This window comes from Vulpes vulpes, chromosome X, assembly GCF_048418805.1.
Source record: "Vulpes vulpes isolate BD-2025 chromosome X, VulVul3, whole genome shotgun sequence".
Lineage (NCBI taxonomy): Eukaryota > Metazoa > Chordata > Mammalia > Carnivora > Canidae > Vulpes > Vulpes vulpes.
The window spans coordinates 114,204,763-114,220,199 of record NC_132796.1 but is presented as its reverse complement, the minus strand read 5'-3'; the positions used below and the strand labels follow the sequence as shown (position 1 = coordinate 114,220,199).

Sequence of the window (15,437 nt, the reverse complement as noted above, 5' to 3'; positions counted from 1 at the left end):
TGAAGGCATGTGCTCTGAAGCCTGTCACATTATTGGAGCTTTTTTGGGCAACTCACACAATGCCTCAGACTTTTGGGTTCTGCCTCTGTGGAATATAATGAGGTGACTCCCACATGCTTGTTCTAAAGGGACAAAGTGCCTGGTGCATAGTAGGCACTCGGCCAATATAGTTTAGTTGAGGTATTGGTGTTACCGTTGGGAGCGTAAACTCCACTGACCTGGGAGCTCGTTGAGGGAAGGATGTGTGAATTTACCACAATGCTTCGCCCAGAGCTTTGCACACTAGGGGCTTCATGCATTTTTGTGGGATGGAATGAAAGCTTGAATGGATGAATAAATACGGATGCAAATCAGCTGGAAAGAAAGGAGATACTCAACTTTTCCCTGTGAGAAAGAGAGGGCAACACTGGCTTCTAATTCCAGATTCTCACAATCCACCAGAAACAGATGAATCTTGGGTACCCGAACAATGCTAAGATCAAATCTGATTTTTCCAGATTGATGCTAGCTGAGCAAAAACATCCGGGTTTTGAGCTTCTATCAGGAAAGTGGAAACCCACCCCTCCCACTGAAGGAGCCTCACTTTTTAGTCTCGGCGCCTGTCAAGCACCAGTAGCTTCAGTGCTTCTTGATGCGAACATTCCAAATGCCAATATTGCTTGTTGTCACATTAGCCAATATACAATCCTCAAAATAAAATCCTCTTGATGTCTGATTACTCTTCTTAAGGACCTCATGCTGATTCATTTCAAACTGTGAATTACCTTTAATTCACAGCCTGAACAGGCTGCCAAATTTTGTTTTCTCTGCTCCCAGGTGGCTGTCCCTGATGTGGTGGAGAACATCCAAAAAAATATTAAGTCCTTAGGAAAAGTTGGCAAGTGCTGAGATGCAGGGCATACAAGACAGGTTCAAAGCAAGAGTTGGCATACGTCTCGGACTGAACACTGGAATGGCTGCAACTTGTGAAGGCCGTTGAAATTACTGGTTTATCAGGAGAGTTGAGTTGGACTCTCGTAAGCCTCACACTCCTCAATAGCATTTCCAAATTCTGAGTGCCAAATCACGGATTCTGATTAAGAATTCATCTGATTAAATAAATCACAGCCTCTTTCCTCCTGCCCCATTGCACAGTGGCTTTGCTACCAAAATTGTATCTAAAAAGTAGACCAAACATCTACTTAGGGAAGAGTATATGAAATTGCTAGAGATGTGGGCCACCAGTTGCTCCATAATAAGCCCTGGCAGTTCTCGAATCTCAAATCAGATTCTCAAAAGAAACATTTTTGAAGAGAAAAATTTAGATAGGATGGTCAGGGTTGTAATGAATGCGAGGGTTTTTTTTTGGGGGGGGGGTGTAAAAATACCCTCAGAATTCACTGGAGAAATAATGTAGTGCTCACTATTGGTTATAATAAACTGGAAAACATTCTAATAATCTTTCTGTTCTCTGTAGTAAGGAACTCTTCCTAACACATAGAGAAGAGTTCAGAAATAATGCTTTGTTTGAAGCAATGTGGACCGGGTTTGGGTATAATTCATTGTGGGACTTCTTCCCACTAACTTCAGCTGTACAAGTCTTCCACGTTCAAAATGCCAACTGGGGCGTTCCAAATCCCCGAACTCATGAGAGCCTACACACAAGGGCACAGTGGTGGGAGGAAGAGGCCTGCATTCAGGCTTTCCTGCCAAGGAGCAGTGTGACTCACTCGGCCCTCCTGCATACTCAGAGCCAAGATGTCCATTCCAGACAAGCGTGCATGGTCAGTTTGTCTTCACACTGTACTGTGCATGCTTCATGAGGAGGGAGTTTATTGTAGCTTTGCTTTTCTCAACTGTAAAATGGAAATAATTTGGAGCCCCTCCAGGATGGAGGGGTGATGTGTGTAAAAGCACTGGCATGGGGCCTGGTATATGTGCTCATAAGGGCCCGAGACCTCTGCTATTCCTGTGATAGTATCATCTTTCCCTCATAACTGGTGCTACCGTCAAGGATCTGTTTGCGTGGCATGTGTGTCCATCACCCACAGGTGAAGTGAGGCTAGCTACTACTAGTCTATCTCTGAACAGCCTTTCATCGTTTTTCTGGGACCACGGCTGGGATGTTTTCAAACCTGTAGCTAATACCGGAAGTGTAAGAACTGGTCATATGGCAAGGAAAGAACAGCATTATGGCTACATCTGCCTTCATATTGGGCTTTTATGGAAACCAGCCAGGCGTTTGAGACAGCATGGCTTAAAACACAGGAGCTGCTTGATTAAAAGGGGGTCTGGATGGTTTCCAACTGGACAGAGTCCAGATGCTAACAACCAAGTATAACAAAGGCACTGGATATTTGGAGCTTCCATCTTCTCAATAGTACTCACAAAATTAGCTGACGTCAAGGACTGCTACATGAATACCCTTGAGTACATGGATGCTGTCTGAAAATTCTTCTCAGGGCAACTGAATACATCTTACCTGTTCCTATTTAGGATGGCTCATCAAAGACCAACAAGGTCATGTATTTTTGTAAAGCCACTGTACTGACAAGGAATTGACAAGATGTTATAAACAAGATGAAGCAATCCAACTCGACAAAGAAAATCCAAGTTCTTTGGGTTTGGTATCAGTTTTGTCCTCCATCAGTCCTTTATGGCTTCATTAACAGTGTACATTCAATCCCTGAATCTTGTAATGGAAATAAATGGATCTCCCAGAGGCAGAACGGACCTGATATTATTGCAAGAATATACAGCCCTAGAGCCCTGAAAAATACAATTGGACCTTCAGATGCCCATGGCCCACCCTCTTTTGGGAGAGGGACCTCTTTTGGAATGAGGCTAGAAGCTCCACTGGATTTAGAAGCCCTGGATGAGGCCTGTTTCAAGACTCACAGAGGTGGAGGCAAACAAAAACTGGGCCTTCTATCCCCTAGCATTTACCAAGTGTTAAAAGTAAAGGCACTTTTATGTTGTTAAGTCTAATTACTAAAGAGTATAGCTTTTTTTCTTTTTAAAGAGCATAACCATTTACATTTGAATTCTGACAAGTGTTAGTGTGTGTACCTTTATGTGCATAGGTACAGCTCATTAATTTGCTTAATTTCTCCCAGGGGACTTTACCTGTATATTTTGAAATAAAGTTCCCCCCTGATTTACACTTGTGTCCTCTGAATCCCAGGTCAGTCCTTTCCTAACACCATAACCACCATGGAACAGAGATGTGAACTCAGGTCTTGGAAGTCCCCCAGTCTAATGCTCTGGTGTCATGGGCAGTGAGAGTTCTAGACAGAGCAGGTAGGATGTCACCTCAAGGATGGACATCCTATAAAAAGCACTGTAGGTCAGTGAAATCTACTGAGTGAGGAGAGACCCCGGCCTCCAAAAGCCAGACTTCTGGGGTCAGCCCAGAGGGAGCAGCAGCTCTCAAGAACACAGGGGAAGCCTGGCTGGTTCCCAGTTTGGATTGGGACACACTTGGATCAGTGTTTTTGAACCTGCTGTCCATGCGTGCAGTCCTTACAAACAATCCAGGCCCAAAAGGAAGATCTGTATTTCATCAACTGGGGAAGAGAAGTCAAGATGAGAAAAACTAATAAAGCATCCCAGTAATTAAGGGATTCTGCTTGCAAGACTCCTCTCTCTCACTGTAGTACGTGGCAGGAGCACATCCTGGGCATTTGCCAGCCTTGGGAAGGTGTCTCTCCTGCAGCAGGGCCAACTTCAGGGTTGTTTCCCACCAAACCTGAGCCACCAGCAGTCTGTCTACACACAGAATGTTCTTAGTTGCCTGGAGATTACCCTGTCACATGGAAAATCCTAGAAGCTGGCTTGAAAAGCACACTGTAGTAAAATAGGGAATAATGATAGTAATGGCTAAGCGGATAATCATTTGGAAGCTAAAAACAATTACTGTAACTCTATCTGTCCTGTATTAAACTGACACCCTACCATAAAGAAGGGAACTTATTCTAGCTGATGTCTGATGGCCAATGCCTGGTCTGTAGATCCAGCAGCTAAAAAGAAAGCGGCTCATTCATAAAATGGACTCAGTGTCTTCTAGTTTTATTGACGCTTCCTATAGAGAACCTTAGTCCTACTGAATTACGCAACATACTCCCTGTGCTATGAAGTGCTGTTTTCTGGAAATGCAGCCTCTTACTATAAATCACAATTGACGAGTTTATTTCTGTTAGTTACAAACTACTGAAATATGGAATTTTATGGTCTATATGGAAATCAGCATATTTCACAGCAGGAGCCTAATACTCTTGCTTTAGGAGTAAGATCATTTTACAGTGGGAAAAATATTTTTATATTTTTTCATGTTTGGAAACCTGTGTTGACTTTCTAAATGCTCAAGCATGTGCATGTGTGTGTGTGAATTTTACTGACATTTTAATGGGAGGAGGGCTAGGTATTAGAATAAGATCTATTGTTTACTAGAATAACAAGGGAAAGGGAAATTCAAGATGCAATGAATGGAAAAGCTGAAATGAACACTATCAAAGACGATTTTGGTTTCCACGTTTCCACATAATTTGGTCCTTAATTCAGGGTTATGGTTTTATTTCCCCCCTTCCTTATTTTTTGCTCACCTCTTTGAATGAGAGTTCTTAGTTGCTGAAATTGAACTTTGAATTAGAAGGCACAGATCTGGCCAGAAAACCAAATAAGAGGACTGACAATGGGGTCAGGGCTCTAGGGGCTCTGCTGTTCAACAGAACCAGGACAATGGAAATGCCACTGACTTTCTCCGAGCCATGGTCTATTTGGGAGTCATTCCCAGTTGTTTTATGCAATTATTCGTGATCTTCCAAAAGGTGAGCAATTCACTTCAAGTGTGCCATTAGACCACTTGAATGTCATAAATTATTTCATTTTGAAAATTTTCAAGTATGTGACTATTACTCATATAGAAAAGTCGACTTTCATTTTCTATTATTAGGAAGGAAAGAAGTTGTGAGAGAAATACTCCCTTGATACGTTCTTGGACAAATGGATATTACAAAATCTACAGTAGTTAATCTGAGGAAATTGGTTTCTCCATACCCTTCCTTCAGTTAGCATTAATAACAAATGAAGCCAGTGCTGAGAGAATTGCAGGATCCTGGCTTCTGAACTTCAACCCAGCATCATGTAAGCTCTTATTCCATATCTTTCTGGCTGTCCTTGTTTATTTTTAATATACAGTCACCAGATGACCTGCAAACAGCAAGGTCTCGGGCTGACTGGCCATAACAATCCACTCAACACTTCATGTCCAACCATGGCTGCTGAGATGTGTCCTTCCTCCATCCTAGTCAGGGGTGTCTAAATATTGTGTATAATGAGGTCTGTGGCTGAAGTTACATAATGTTCAGACTAACTAGTCAAGAATCACAATTGTTTTTATATTCCAGGTATTATTAATGTAGCCTGTATTTACATCACTAGAGAGTCTAATGGTGACCTCATTCATTTTTACTGCTACTCGCTTATTGTGGGAAATCTCATTTTCTTCTCTAACCAAACTCCACATTATTATAAGCCAAGGTTCCTATTTTCACGGAGCAGGAGAACAAGATCCACTCAGCAGCCAGGCACTGTTTCCTTGCCAAATGCCCCCAAAGAAGCCTGCTTTGGAAACCCAAATACTCACAACTCAAGCGATACTGACTTTGTAGAAGCTCTGCTGGTTGGGTCACTCCACTCTGAAAAGAAAGGGCACACATGATTACTACCCATGTTTTCTACTGTCAAATGATCACTCTGAATGAAATTCATCTTCAAACGTGTAGCATGTTTGAAGCATGCATATACACATAGATAGATAGATAGATAGATAGATAGATAGATAGAACAGCATCCTATCATAAGTCACAGATGAAAAAGTAAAGGAACCAATTGGATGTATCACAATCTGAATTTTTGCCACTGTCAATTCACATTTTCACAATATCAGGTAGGAAAGAGAAAAAAGTGGGGGAGGAGATGACATGAATGCTTGGATGAAGGAGAATGTTTTAAAAACACCTACTTTGTAAGGTGAATCCAGGGGTCAGGTGTTGGGATTCCTATAAGGAAGAACACACAATACAGATATTAGTTAAATGCTACACAGGGAACAAAAGGTATATCTGTTATCGTTGAAGACAGAACTTGCCTAATGTTTGCCAAAAAGGAAACCGCTATTAGCAATTCCATCAAGTAAAGCTTCTGTTCATAGCTCTATTGAAGGATAAACATTTGCCAGTCAAACCTGCTGCAACATGACCATAACTGCCATTCCACACTGATGAAATGTGTGCAGCATGGGAATAAATGACCCACACGTGTGAAATTCAAGTGTTTAATTTCTCACTTAGCTAGGCAATGGTGTCTCTAAGGAAGGAAAGGGGCCCCAGTTCAAACTAACAAACGATCCTGGTTTTGGTAGAAGTGTAAACAAGACCCTAATTAATAGATTTGCTCCATCATTCCCTTTTATAGTAACAACTCCAATTTTCTACCTTCACTGTGACACATATGTGATAGATGGATCTCATTTTCACGAGAGAAGTGTTCTTAAAACTTCATTACAAATTTGGTGAAGTATAGGAAGTCATTTGAAATATACAAGTGGAGCATATTATTTAAAGGGATGTAGATTGGATTTGAAAGTCACCCTGCACATGGCTCATTCACTGTTTTTGAGAAACACAGATTTCTACACATTGGACTTTCTGGAAGCATGGCAAACCTGTGTGGGTCCTGACCAAACCTGCAGGCAGAAGCCTTGTGACAGTGGACAGGGTATGCCGACAGAAGAGAGGATACTGACTGCAAGACAAGAGCTTCGAAAGGGAGACCATGAATTCAAGTAAAACAAGAATTTAGTTATGTCAACTACTGATGTAAGTAATCTACTCTTGAAGCCTAATTTTGCCACCCTATGGAAGAAAAGAGAGAATCACAGTATCCTTTGTCTTTAAGAGAAGTAATCTAGAACCATTACACTGCGTTTTAATGGAAAGTGGATTTTTCGATCTATTTAGCATGATTCTGCGCCTAGGAGACTTCACTTCCAGCAAGATCACCACTCCAGAAGATGACCATAAACTCCACAAGAGATGGAAAAGGCCTCTCAACTAAAGAGCTATGACAAAGCCCATGCAGTTTGCTGCTCAAAGGCTCCTCTACCTTCACTTGATAGAGAACTGACTTTTGACGAAAAACTCTAACAAGCTTGGCCATTTGCTTCCCACTCCTTAGCAAATCATAGATGGCGAGGAAGGGGAGAACAGTCCTAGAGGTACAACTGCTGGGAACACCAAGCCATGAAAACGCATAGCACAGGGGGGCCAAAGAAAATGACAAGCAAAGTCAGAACTTACAAAGCACAGGAGTCTATGGCCATTGAATATAGAAGCAAGTATTCCTATCCATCTTAATAGCTCCTGAGGGCATAATTACAGCATAGTCCAATAACTGGTGTTCATCATAATGTCTAAGTTATCAAGAAAGACTAAAGCATATTTGGTATAATTGTTATAAGAAGTGGGAAAATATTAATTACATCCCAAAATGATGTGTATAACAGGATTCCTATGGAAGGATGGGCCTTTGGTTATCCAAGAATTTCAATCATCCAGAACACCTCATTTCCCGGAATGCCAAATAAATGAGGTGTTAGCCATGTGTATGTCTTTCACTACATCCAATATTTCCACCTGTTTAATTTTTATAAGGGATTTCATTACAATTGTATGGGGCAAGATTGGGCTTGTATACCATTAGGAAACAAATGACAAGTTCCAAAGTCAAATAAACCAAATACTTGGTTAGAGAGTGACATGTGCAGCAAGTACTGGTCCCAGAAAGCTAGACTGAAGTTTTAACCTTCAGCCAAGTATTCTGGATGTTAGACCCAAACAGTCAGTTGTTCAAGGAATTAGGGCAGTGATTCATAAAATGAATTTGAGGATTGCATTATTTACTGAATTTGAGTCATTGGAGTTACGTATTCTTGATACTTTTTTTTTTTAAGTAGGCTCCACACCGAACTCAGGGCTTGAATTCACAATCCTGAAATCAAGAGTCAAACGCTCTATCGACTAAGCCACCCAGGAGCCCCTTGATACTGTTTTTAATGTTAAGCTAGATAAGACTTTTTAAAACTAGAATTCCAAACAAATGAAACACCTTTGGATATTACCCAAGTTACCGTAGAAACACACCCAACTCCGATGGGAAAGAGCCTGGTTGTGGGAAAAATCTGAATTGTTCATGCAATAATTGTTGATGCCCATAATACAAATTTTAAAAAAAGAAAAGCCTGACTTTGATCTGTGTGTTTCTTTCATGGACATGTCATATAGGTAATTTTAGTAATAGAATATAATGATGTCAAATTGTTTTCACAAATTCATGTGAGAATATTTTCCATAATAACTTTGATGATAATCCCACAATCAGACACTCCCACAGGATCTAGACTCTAGAGCAGGAATTGGCAAACTTTTCCCATAAAGGGCCAGATACGAAATATTTTAAGCCTTGGGGGGGCATACAGTCTCTGTCATAACTACTCAACTTTGCCGCTGTAGTGTGATAGCAGCCATAGCTAATACATTACATGAACCAGTGTGGCTGGATTCCAAGAAAGCTTGAGTTATAGATGCTGAAATTTGAATTTCATATCACTTATGTTATTTCGTATCATTCACAGTAACTCATAATGCTCATAACTATTCACATTCTTTTTCTCTTGAAAACCCTGACCATTTAAAAATCTAACAGCCCATGGGCTGTAGTTTGCCAGCCTCTGTCTGGAGTTTGATTACCTCCATGAAGCCTTCACTGAACTTCCCTTGAGGACACTATTAGCTCCACTCCTGCTTAGCAAGGAGTACTCCCTTCCTTGTGAGTTTTTCCATGCTCTATGAGAAAACATGGCATTTTCAGTTTGGGATGGATAAGTAAACTTCACTAAGTTGGGAATTTTCAACCGTGTCTGTTTTTGTAAGTTTGTAGAATTACTATTTGACCTGAAAAATCCACTGGGATTATATGGTACACACAGACATGCGTGGAGCACGTGCATGCATGCACACACACACACATGCACACAGATAGTGCAGAAGGGGAAACGAGACTCAGGAGAACTTGAGCAGGACCACCTAGCTAGCAATTGGCAGGGCCAGGATTCAAGCAACCAGGTCTGTAGCTCCCAAAGCAATGAAGATGGCACCCTTTAGGCTGCTCAAGCTCTATCATGAATGTATGAAATGGATGCTTCCTGAGAGGGTGGGGTCACCTTCTGGTGCAAGCCCTGAGGAAGGAGGGATCACCCAGGTACGTGTATTTACTGTACACAGCCACATTTTGGAAAATGGAATTTGAACTGAGGCAACTGTAAATCTGTGTGATAAACACATCGCCACAACACCTGAGTCTAAAGGGCTGGTCTCCTGATTTTTTTAGCTGGGGGATTTGGAGCACATTACCTTACTCTGTGCCTCAGTTTCCTCCTCTGTGAATTTTGGAGAGTCGAAATACCAATCTCTGGGTTGCAATGAGGATTGAATTATTTACTAGGTATTATGTGCTTAGAATGAGGTGAAGCACGTTGCAACCTTATGTTGTTGATGTCATTAATGTTATTGAAAATGTACTTCTCTTTTAAACCAACATTTTGGCAGGAACCAAGTGAAACAAAAGAGTGGGTGTGTATCCATCCTGGTTTCACCATTTTATCCTAGTCACCTCTACCTTTATCATGTGGTGATGGGAGCACAGATAATTAGCAGAAAATGCAAATCGTGCCTGATTCCAAATTGTGCACTAACTACAAAAGCCCATTTAAACAACTGGTTCTATTGTATACACTTGTAAATGTCAAAATTGCAACTTGCGCAAATTATCTCCAAAATTGGAGAACACAGCTGAAAACACTGCAATTGCTGTACCAGTGTTGGATTCAACTCCTGAAACGGCTGGATTGATCCCTTGGCCGGGATGCTAGGGAGAGGACACCAAGCCCAGAGCGGCCTAAGGAGGGACGGACAGGGGGCATATGGAAAGGAATGACACACACATCGGATATTGGACAGAGAGGGTTGTTGTTCTTACTCCTGACCCCTTTCAAAGGTAGAAGGGGATAATTAAACACAGTTTAGGCCAATGTTATTGCTCAACTCATGACCCTAAATGCTGAAGGATAACTGGGTTTCTCCTTCTGCAAATAGTCTAAACTCCTTGCTGGCACTCAAGGTTTTTTACAGAGATGCACTTATTTGCCTGGGGTTCATATCTCTCTCTACTTCCCATCACTCAAACTGTGAACCAGCCACTCGAGACCACACCGGTATGGATCATGCCATGATCCCTCATCTCATCGTGCCTTTACCCATCCTATTCCTCTGCGTGGAGTGTTCTTCTCTTAGGCCATTCTCCACCTGTCAAAGCTGTAAGCATCCGACAAATACTGCCACCTCTCTGAGCACTCCCTCAACACCCAGGGACTGCTAGATACTTCTCTGAACCTTTCATTCTCTACAAAGACACTTTCTACACTGTTTTGTCAATTAGCTGATAACAAGTAGAGGGTTTTTTTCATCCCTAACTTTAAGTCTGTTGTATGACCTCAGAAAATGATTTCTGAATAAATGAATGGATGGATGAATGGATGGTTAATGGGATGGAAGAAGGAAGGGAGAAAGACACTTTTTTTAATGTGTGTTATTACAATAGCCATGGTTATTTAGGCATTGGAAAAACTGATGGTGAGAAACACTTCTTACTGGGAGCAGGTGAGGAAAAAAAATAAACACTGGACGACAGAAGTGCAGAAGTTCTATCAGTGTGATGTGATGGTGTGTAAAGATCTGTGTGCTTGTGAGCAAGGACTGGAAGGTGATATACAAAATTGAAAATCGACCTATTGGAGTGAAGAGTATAGATTTTTTAAATTAAAAATTATTGAAAATTGTTGTTACATCACCTAGTTGGGCTTCTTAAGGGATGATCTCACTCTTCTGATTCATCAATTCTGGGTGCAGTGACTTAGACAGGGGCAGTGCTCTAGGTAGTACAATACACATGCCAGTGTCTGTGTGTATATATGATCTTAAAGCCTCTTCTTCAGTAAAAATGAGATTTACGTTAACATCCCAAGGGGCAAGAGGAAGTCTAGACTTTTTTAAAGATTGTATTTACTTATTTATTTTAGAGAGAGAGCATGAGCGGGGAGAAGGGTAGGGTGGGGGAGAGAGAGGGAGAAAGAATCTCAAGCAGATTCCACACTGAGCATGGAGCTCAATGCAGGTCTCGATCTCACAACCCTGAGATCAGGACCTGAGCCGAAACCAACAGTCGGATGCTTAACCGACTGCACCACCCAGGCGCCCTAAGGAAGTCTAGATTTTATGGCACTAGAACACCAAGGCCATTTTTATTTTTAAGACTCCAACTGGAAGACTGATACATCTGAAACAAGATAAAGGAAAATGGAGGAAGGAAGAGAATTGACCTGTCCTGGGGTAGAAAGTGTGTTCTTCTCAGAGTTTCCAGAAGTATGCATGGCAGTGAGAGGAGCAGGCCAGGAATGGGTCATCTCCTGGTAAAGAAAAACAAAGCAACTTTATTTTGGGGTACTCCAAAAAACCAAACACTTCCTTGGCACTACATATAGCAGGACTCCTTATAAATACTTACTTAGGTGGTTTAATTATTTTCAGAGGAACTTAAATTCATCAGCTCCATCCCCCTACCTCTGTCCTGGTGCTTGAAGCCTATCTATGGCACAAAGCATCACCCAACATCCACTTGCACGCTGCCAGTGACAGGAGCTAGCTCCCTAATGCTTGAAGCAGCCTGTCCCATGTTGAGACAACCTGATCACACTATTCTTACTGATGGTGAACTAAATGCCTGTCTCTCAGGAGCTTCTACCTATGGATTGTACTTTGGAACCACACAGAATACATCTCTTCCTTCACATGACAAGCCTTCGGCTGTTGGAAGACAGCAATTCCTGTCCCCTGGTACTGCTTTTTCTCTAGTCTGAGACATCTGTAGTTTGTTCATTCATCATTGGGAGACTTCAACTTTCCTTCTAATGCTTGAGTTCTGCATTCTGTCAACTGTCTGATTGCCTGAGGCTCATCTAACTCATGGTATCCTGTTTCGGGTGTGATATGCCAGCTCAGAGAAGGGCAGCACAGTCACTACCTTCATTCCGGAGACTCTGATACTCATTTCTCTTGGCGACAAGATGGGGAGCATGCTGTTGATTCTTCCATGCACAGAAAAGGCCACTGAAGAAAATTCATTCTCATTCATCGAGAAGGTTTCTATGAGATAGGTAACACTGTTCCGTCCAGCCATCCGCACAGCCTTTCTGAGTTCAGGTCTCAAAGCAGGAGAAACTCCTTATCAGCAGGCCACCTTCTCGATGCCTCCAAACACTTGGCATGAAAAGAGTTGCTGTTCAAATCTTGCTCGAGTCTGAGGGCTCATGGCCAACATGCTTTCCCCCGAATAGTAAGGGTAATCAAATCACAGGCTCCACGTCCCAGCACCAGAGATGACGAAGTTTGTAAAGCAGGAGGGTGCCAGCATGTGTTGTATTCATCAGACATTTTTGGTGTATAAACACTCAACAGCAAAATCAATGCAGTCATGGGGGAAAAAAGAAGGAGAGCTTTGGGGAGGAGTGGAGAGGATCAAAGTTTGTGAAAGGCCTTTTTTTTTTTTAATGAGTCAGTTATATAATACTTTCCCCCAATCTTTATGGGTAACGTAATTAGTCATTTCAAAGGTAATATTAATAAGAACACTCAGGTAGCATGAAAACTTTTTCCCCCTTCTATAATTACCCAGTTCAAAAAGAGCCTTTGATGTATGAAGAGCTGTAATGCAAGGAGATACTTCACAGATTCATTCACAGTAGCAGCGCTGAAGCAGAATTTGTAAGTATGATTCAGACAAGGGCTGACACAGATTGGATCCTACCTAGCACTATTTACAAGGAGGCGCTAAGGACATTAAATATGCATACAAGATTTAGAGGGGATGCTTAACCTACTTAAGAGAGAGACTATTTTCAAGTGTTTTCGAGTTGTGCATTTATATGCAGTTGATAACGTTTGTGACAAACGCTCCTTACGCATTCATCCAGACTGGCCCAAAGTAACTCGACGTGACAACAGTTTAAAGCTGAATTCCAATTACTGGATAGTTTCTTTTCAAGTTTGGGTGTCTTCTTTTTTCTGACCGAGGCTGGTCTTCTCCACAATTTGTCCCCATTTCAAACATACTGGTCCTCTCGCGGCTGAGCTAACCAAGGGGCTATAAGCTCCAGCGGTGGGAATCGAGAAGCACTGTCTCTTACCAGCACCTACAGAGTATGCCTCAATCGGCGAGAGGCTTGGTTACATCCCTTTTCACCACGGGCTTTAGAGGTGTGCCTCTGGATTTGTTGAGAGGTGTTTCAGACACCTGGAAGGATGAACTCCCTCTCAAATATGTACCTTCTCCCCCAAGTCATCTGAATTGACTCTGTGGCAGAATGGGATTATCTTGAACTACCTACCGTCAGAGTGCACCACCCTGCTGGCCAATCCACACAGAACTGCAACCCATTTTGCATTTTCAATTACAACTGATTCTCTATATTTGAAATGTGAAATTTCATGAAATGGCAAGCTGATTCCATGTTACCACCGATGCATTTGATTAGAGTAGGGAAGATGCAGTTGAAAGGAATATAATTTCCTGAAAGGCTATCTTCAGGCAGGAACGTTGGAGCAAACTCTTTTGCTTCTCAAAATGAGCTAGACCTGTAAAGTGTGGAGAGCTCACAGCAGATTTTCCATTGTCATCCTTTTCATTCACACTTGAAGGATATTAATCTATTTTTATGTTCTTGCTATTCCCAAGATAAGAACACCCATGCACCCTTTTCCAACTGTACTGTCTGTCTATTCATCAGGTAGGGATGAGCACAGTATTGCTCCGCAGTATTGCCAAGGCTTTTACAAAAGGCTCCAGTGCTGAGCACCCGTGCTTAACACCAAGTGTCATTCCTCCATTAACAACAAACTTCCCTCTCTCTCCCTCACACACACACACACACACACACACACACACACACACATACATTTGCACGCATGCGCCCATGCATGTGATTGGCCTGAAATTCCTTCATCTCTGGGCTCCCTTAGTCCTCCCTGAGAGAGAAATAAAGCAGGGACTCATCTTCCCATTGGGTAGTGGTAAGTGAATGCTGGTGACCAGTTCCAAAGTTCACATTCTTTCCACTACACCAGATAGGTTGACTGTTATTATAAAGTTGACTACCATAGTCAATGGAGAAAGGACTAGGTAAGTAATGATGTTTTATCTTTCAGCAATTGACAAAGAATGAGTTTCACAAGAAACAGAGCATTCTATGTAATCTCTAACAATAGGATGGGTGCTTAAATTAATGTGAGCTGAAGACTTCAAAATTGAACCCAGAAAAATCAGAAAAAGCCCAATTTTCCTTATTCTTCAAAGATTTGATTGATCAATTGATTGATTTACAGCACGAGCAGGGGGGAGGCACAAAGGGAGAGGGATACAGGGAGAGAGAATCTCAAGCAGACTCCATGTTGAGTGCAGAGCCCAATGCACAGCTCTGAGATCATGATTTGAGCCAAAACCAAGAGTCAGATGCTCAAATGACTGAGCCACCCAGTCACCCCTGTTTTAGTAAGATTTATTTATTTACTTGAGAGGCGTGTGTGGAGGGGCAGAGGGAGAGAATCTCAAGCGGACTCCCCACTGAGCACAGAGTCCAACAGGGGGCTCGATCCCACAACCCTGATATCATGACCTGAGCCAAAATCAAGAGTCAGACACTCAGCCAACTGAGCCACCCAGGTGCCCCAGATAATGACCAATTTTCCACCAGGGATTACTTCTCCAGCATATTAACCATATTATGGTTCACGGAGAGGATTCTAATGAATCCCAAACAACTTGTGCATACAATCACTTTGCTGGGTGTGCCACTGGCTAAGGAGCAGAAGATGGTCTGGATTCCAGATTCTCCTAATTTCAAATGCATCCCGTACTCACCCAACACAGAGCTCCCTGTCTGGCTATTCTTTGTAGTAACTAGGATGTGGTCTCAAGCCTTGTTTTACTCAACTCTGTATCTCCAGTGTCTAGTATATAGTAACTGGTTAATCTGAGATATTCTTATTAGTGCCTGAAGTTTGTGTGTTTGAATTAATAATAATAATTATTAAGATTCACCAAGTGCTTACAGTGCTAGGCACTCAGTTCCCACACTCAGCATTCGTGTACTACAAACTAAAGAGGCAAGGGTTACCATCATACTCCTTTGGAGACACGAAGAGGTCAAGGGGCATGGCCAAGGTCACATGATTAGTAAATGGCTGGGTCTGTTTGGTGGATGCCCTGTATTTTGTTCTACTAACTTCTAC

At 42.0% G+C, this 15,437-nt stretch overlaps 1 protein-coding gene across 4 annotated transcripts in view; it reads right to left on the bottom strand.

Annotated features, from left to right (window-relative positions):
• AFF2 (ALF transcription elongation factor 2) overlaps nt 1-15,437 on the bottom strand; it is a 466,427-nt gene that overhangs the window by 141,186 nt on the left and 309,804 nt on the right. For 3 of the 4 annotated variants that reach the window (XM_072744689.1, XM_072744690.1, XM_072744691.1), the window contains 2 exons: nt 6,002-6,038; nt 5,642-5,675 (listed from right to left, as the gene is read on the bottom strand). In XM_072744689.1, coding sequence (XP_072600790.1) covers nt 5,642-5,675; nt 6,002-6,038 — 71 coding nt within the window. Of the gene's footprint in view, nt 1-5,641; nt 5,676-6,001; nt 6,039-11,473; nt 11,561-15,437 lie in introns of all 4 variants that reach the window. The other variant, XM_072744692.1, reaches the window with a different exon arrangement.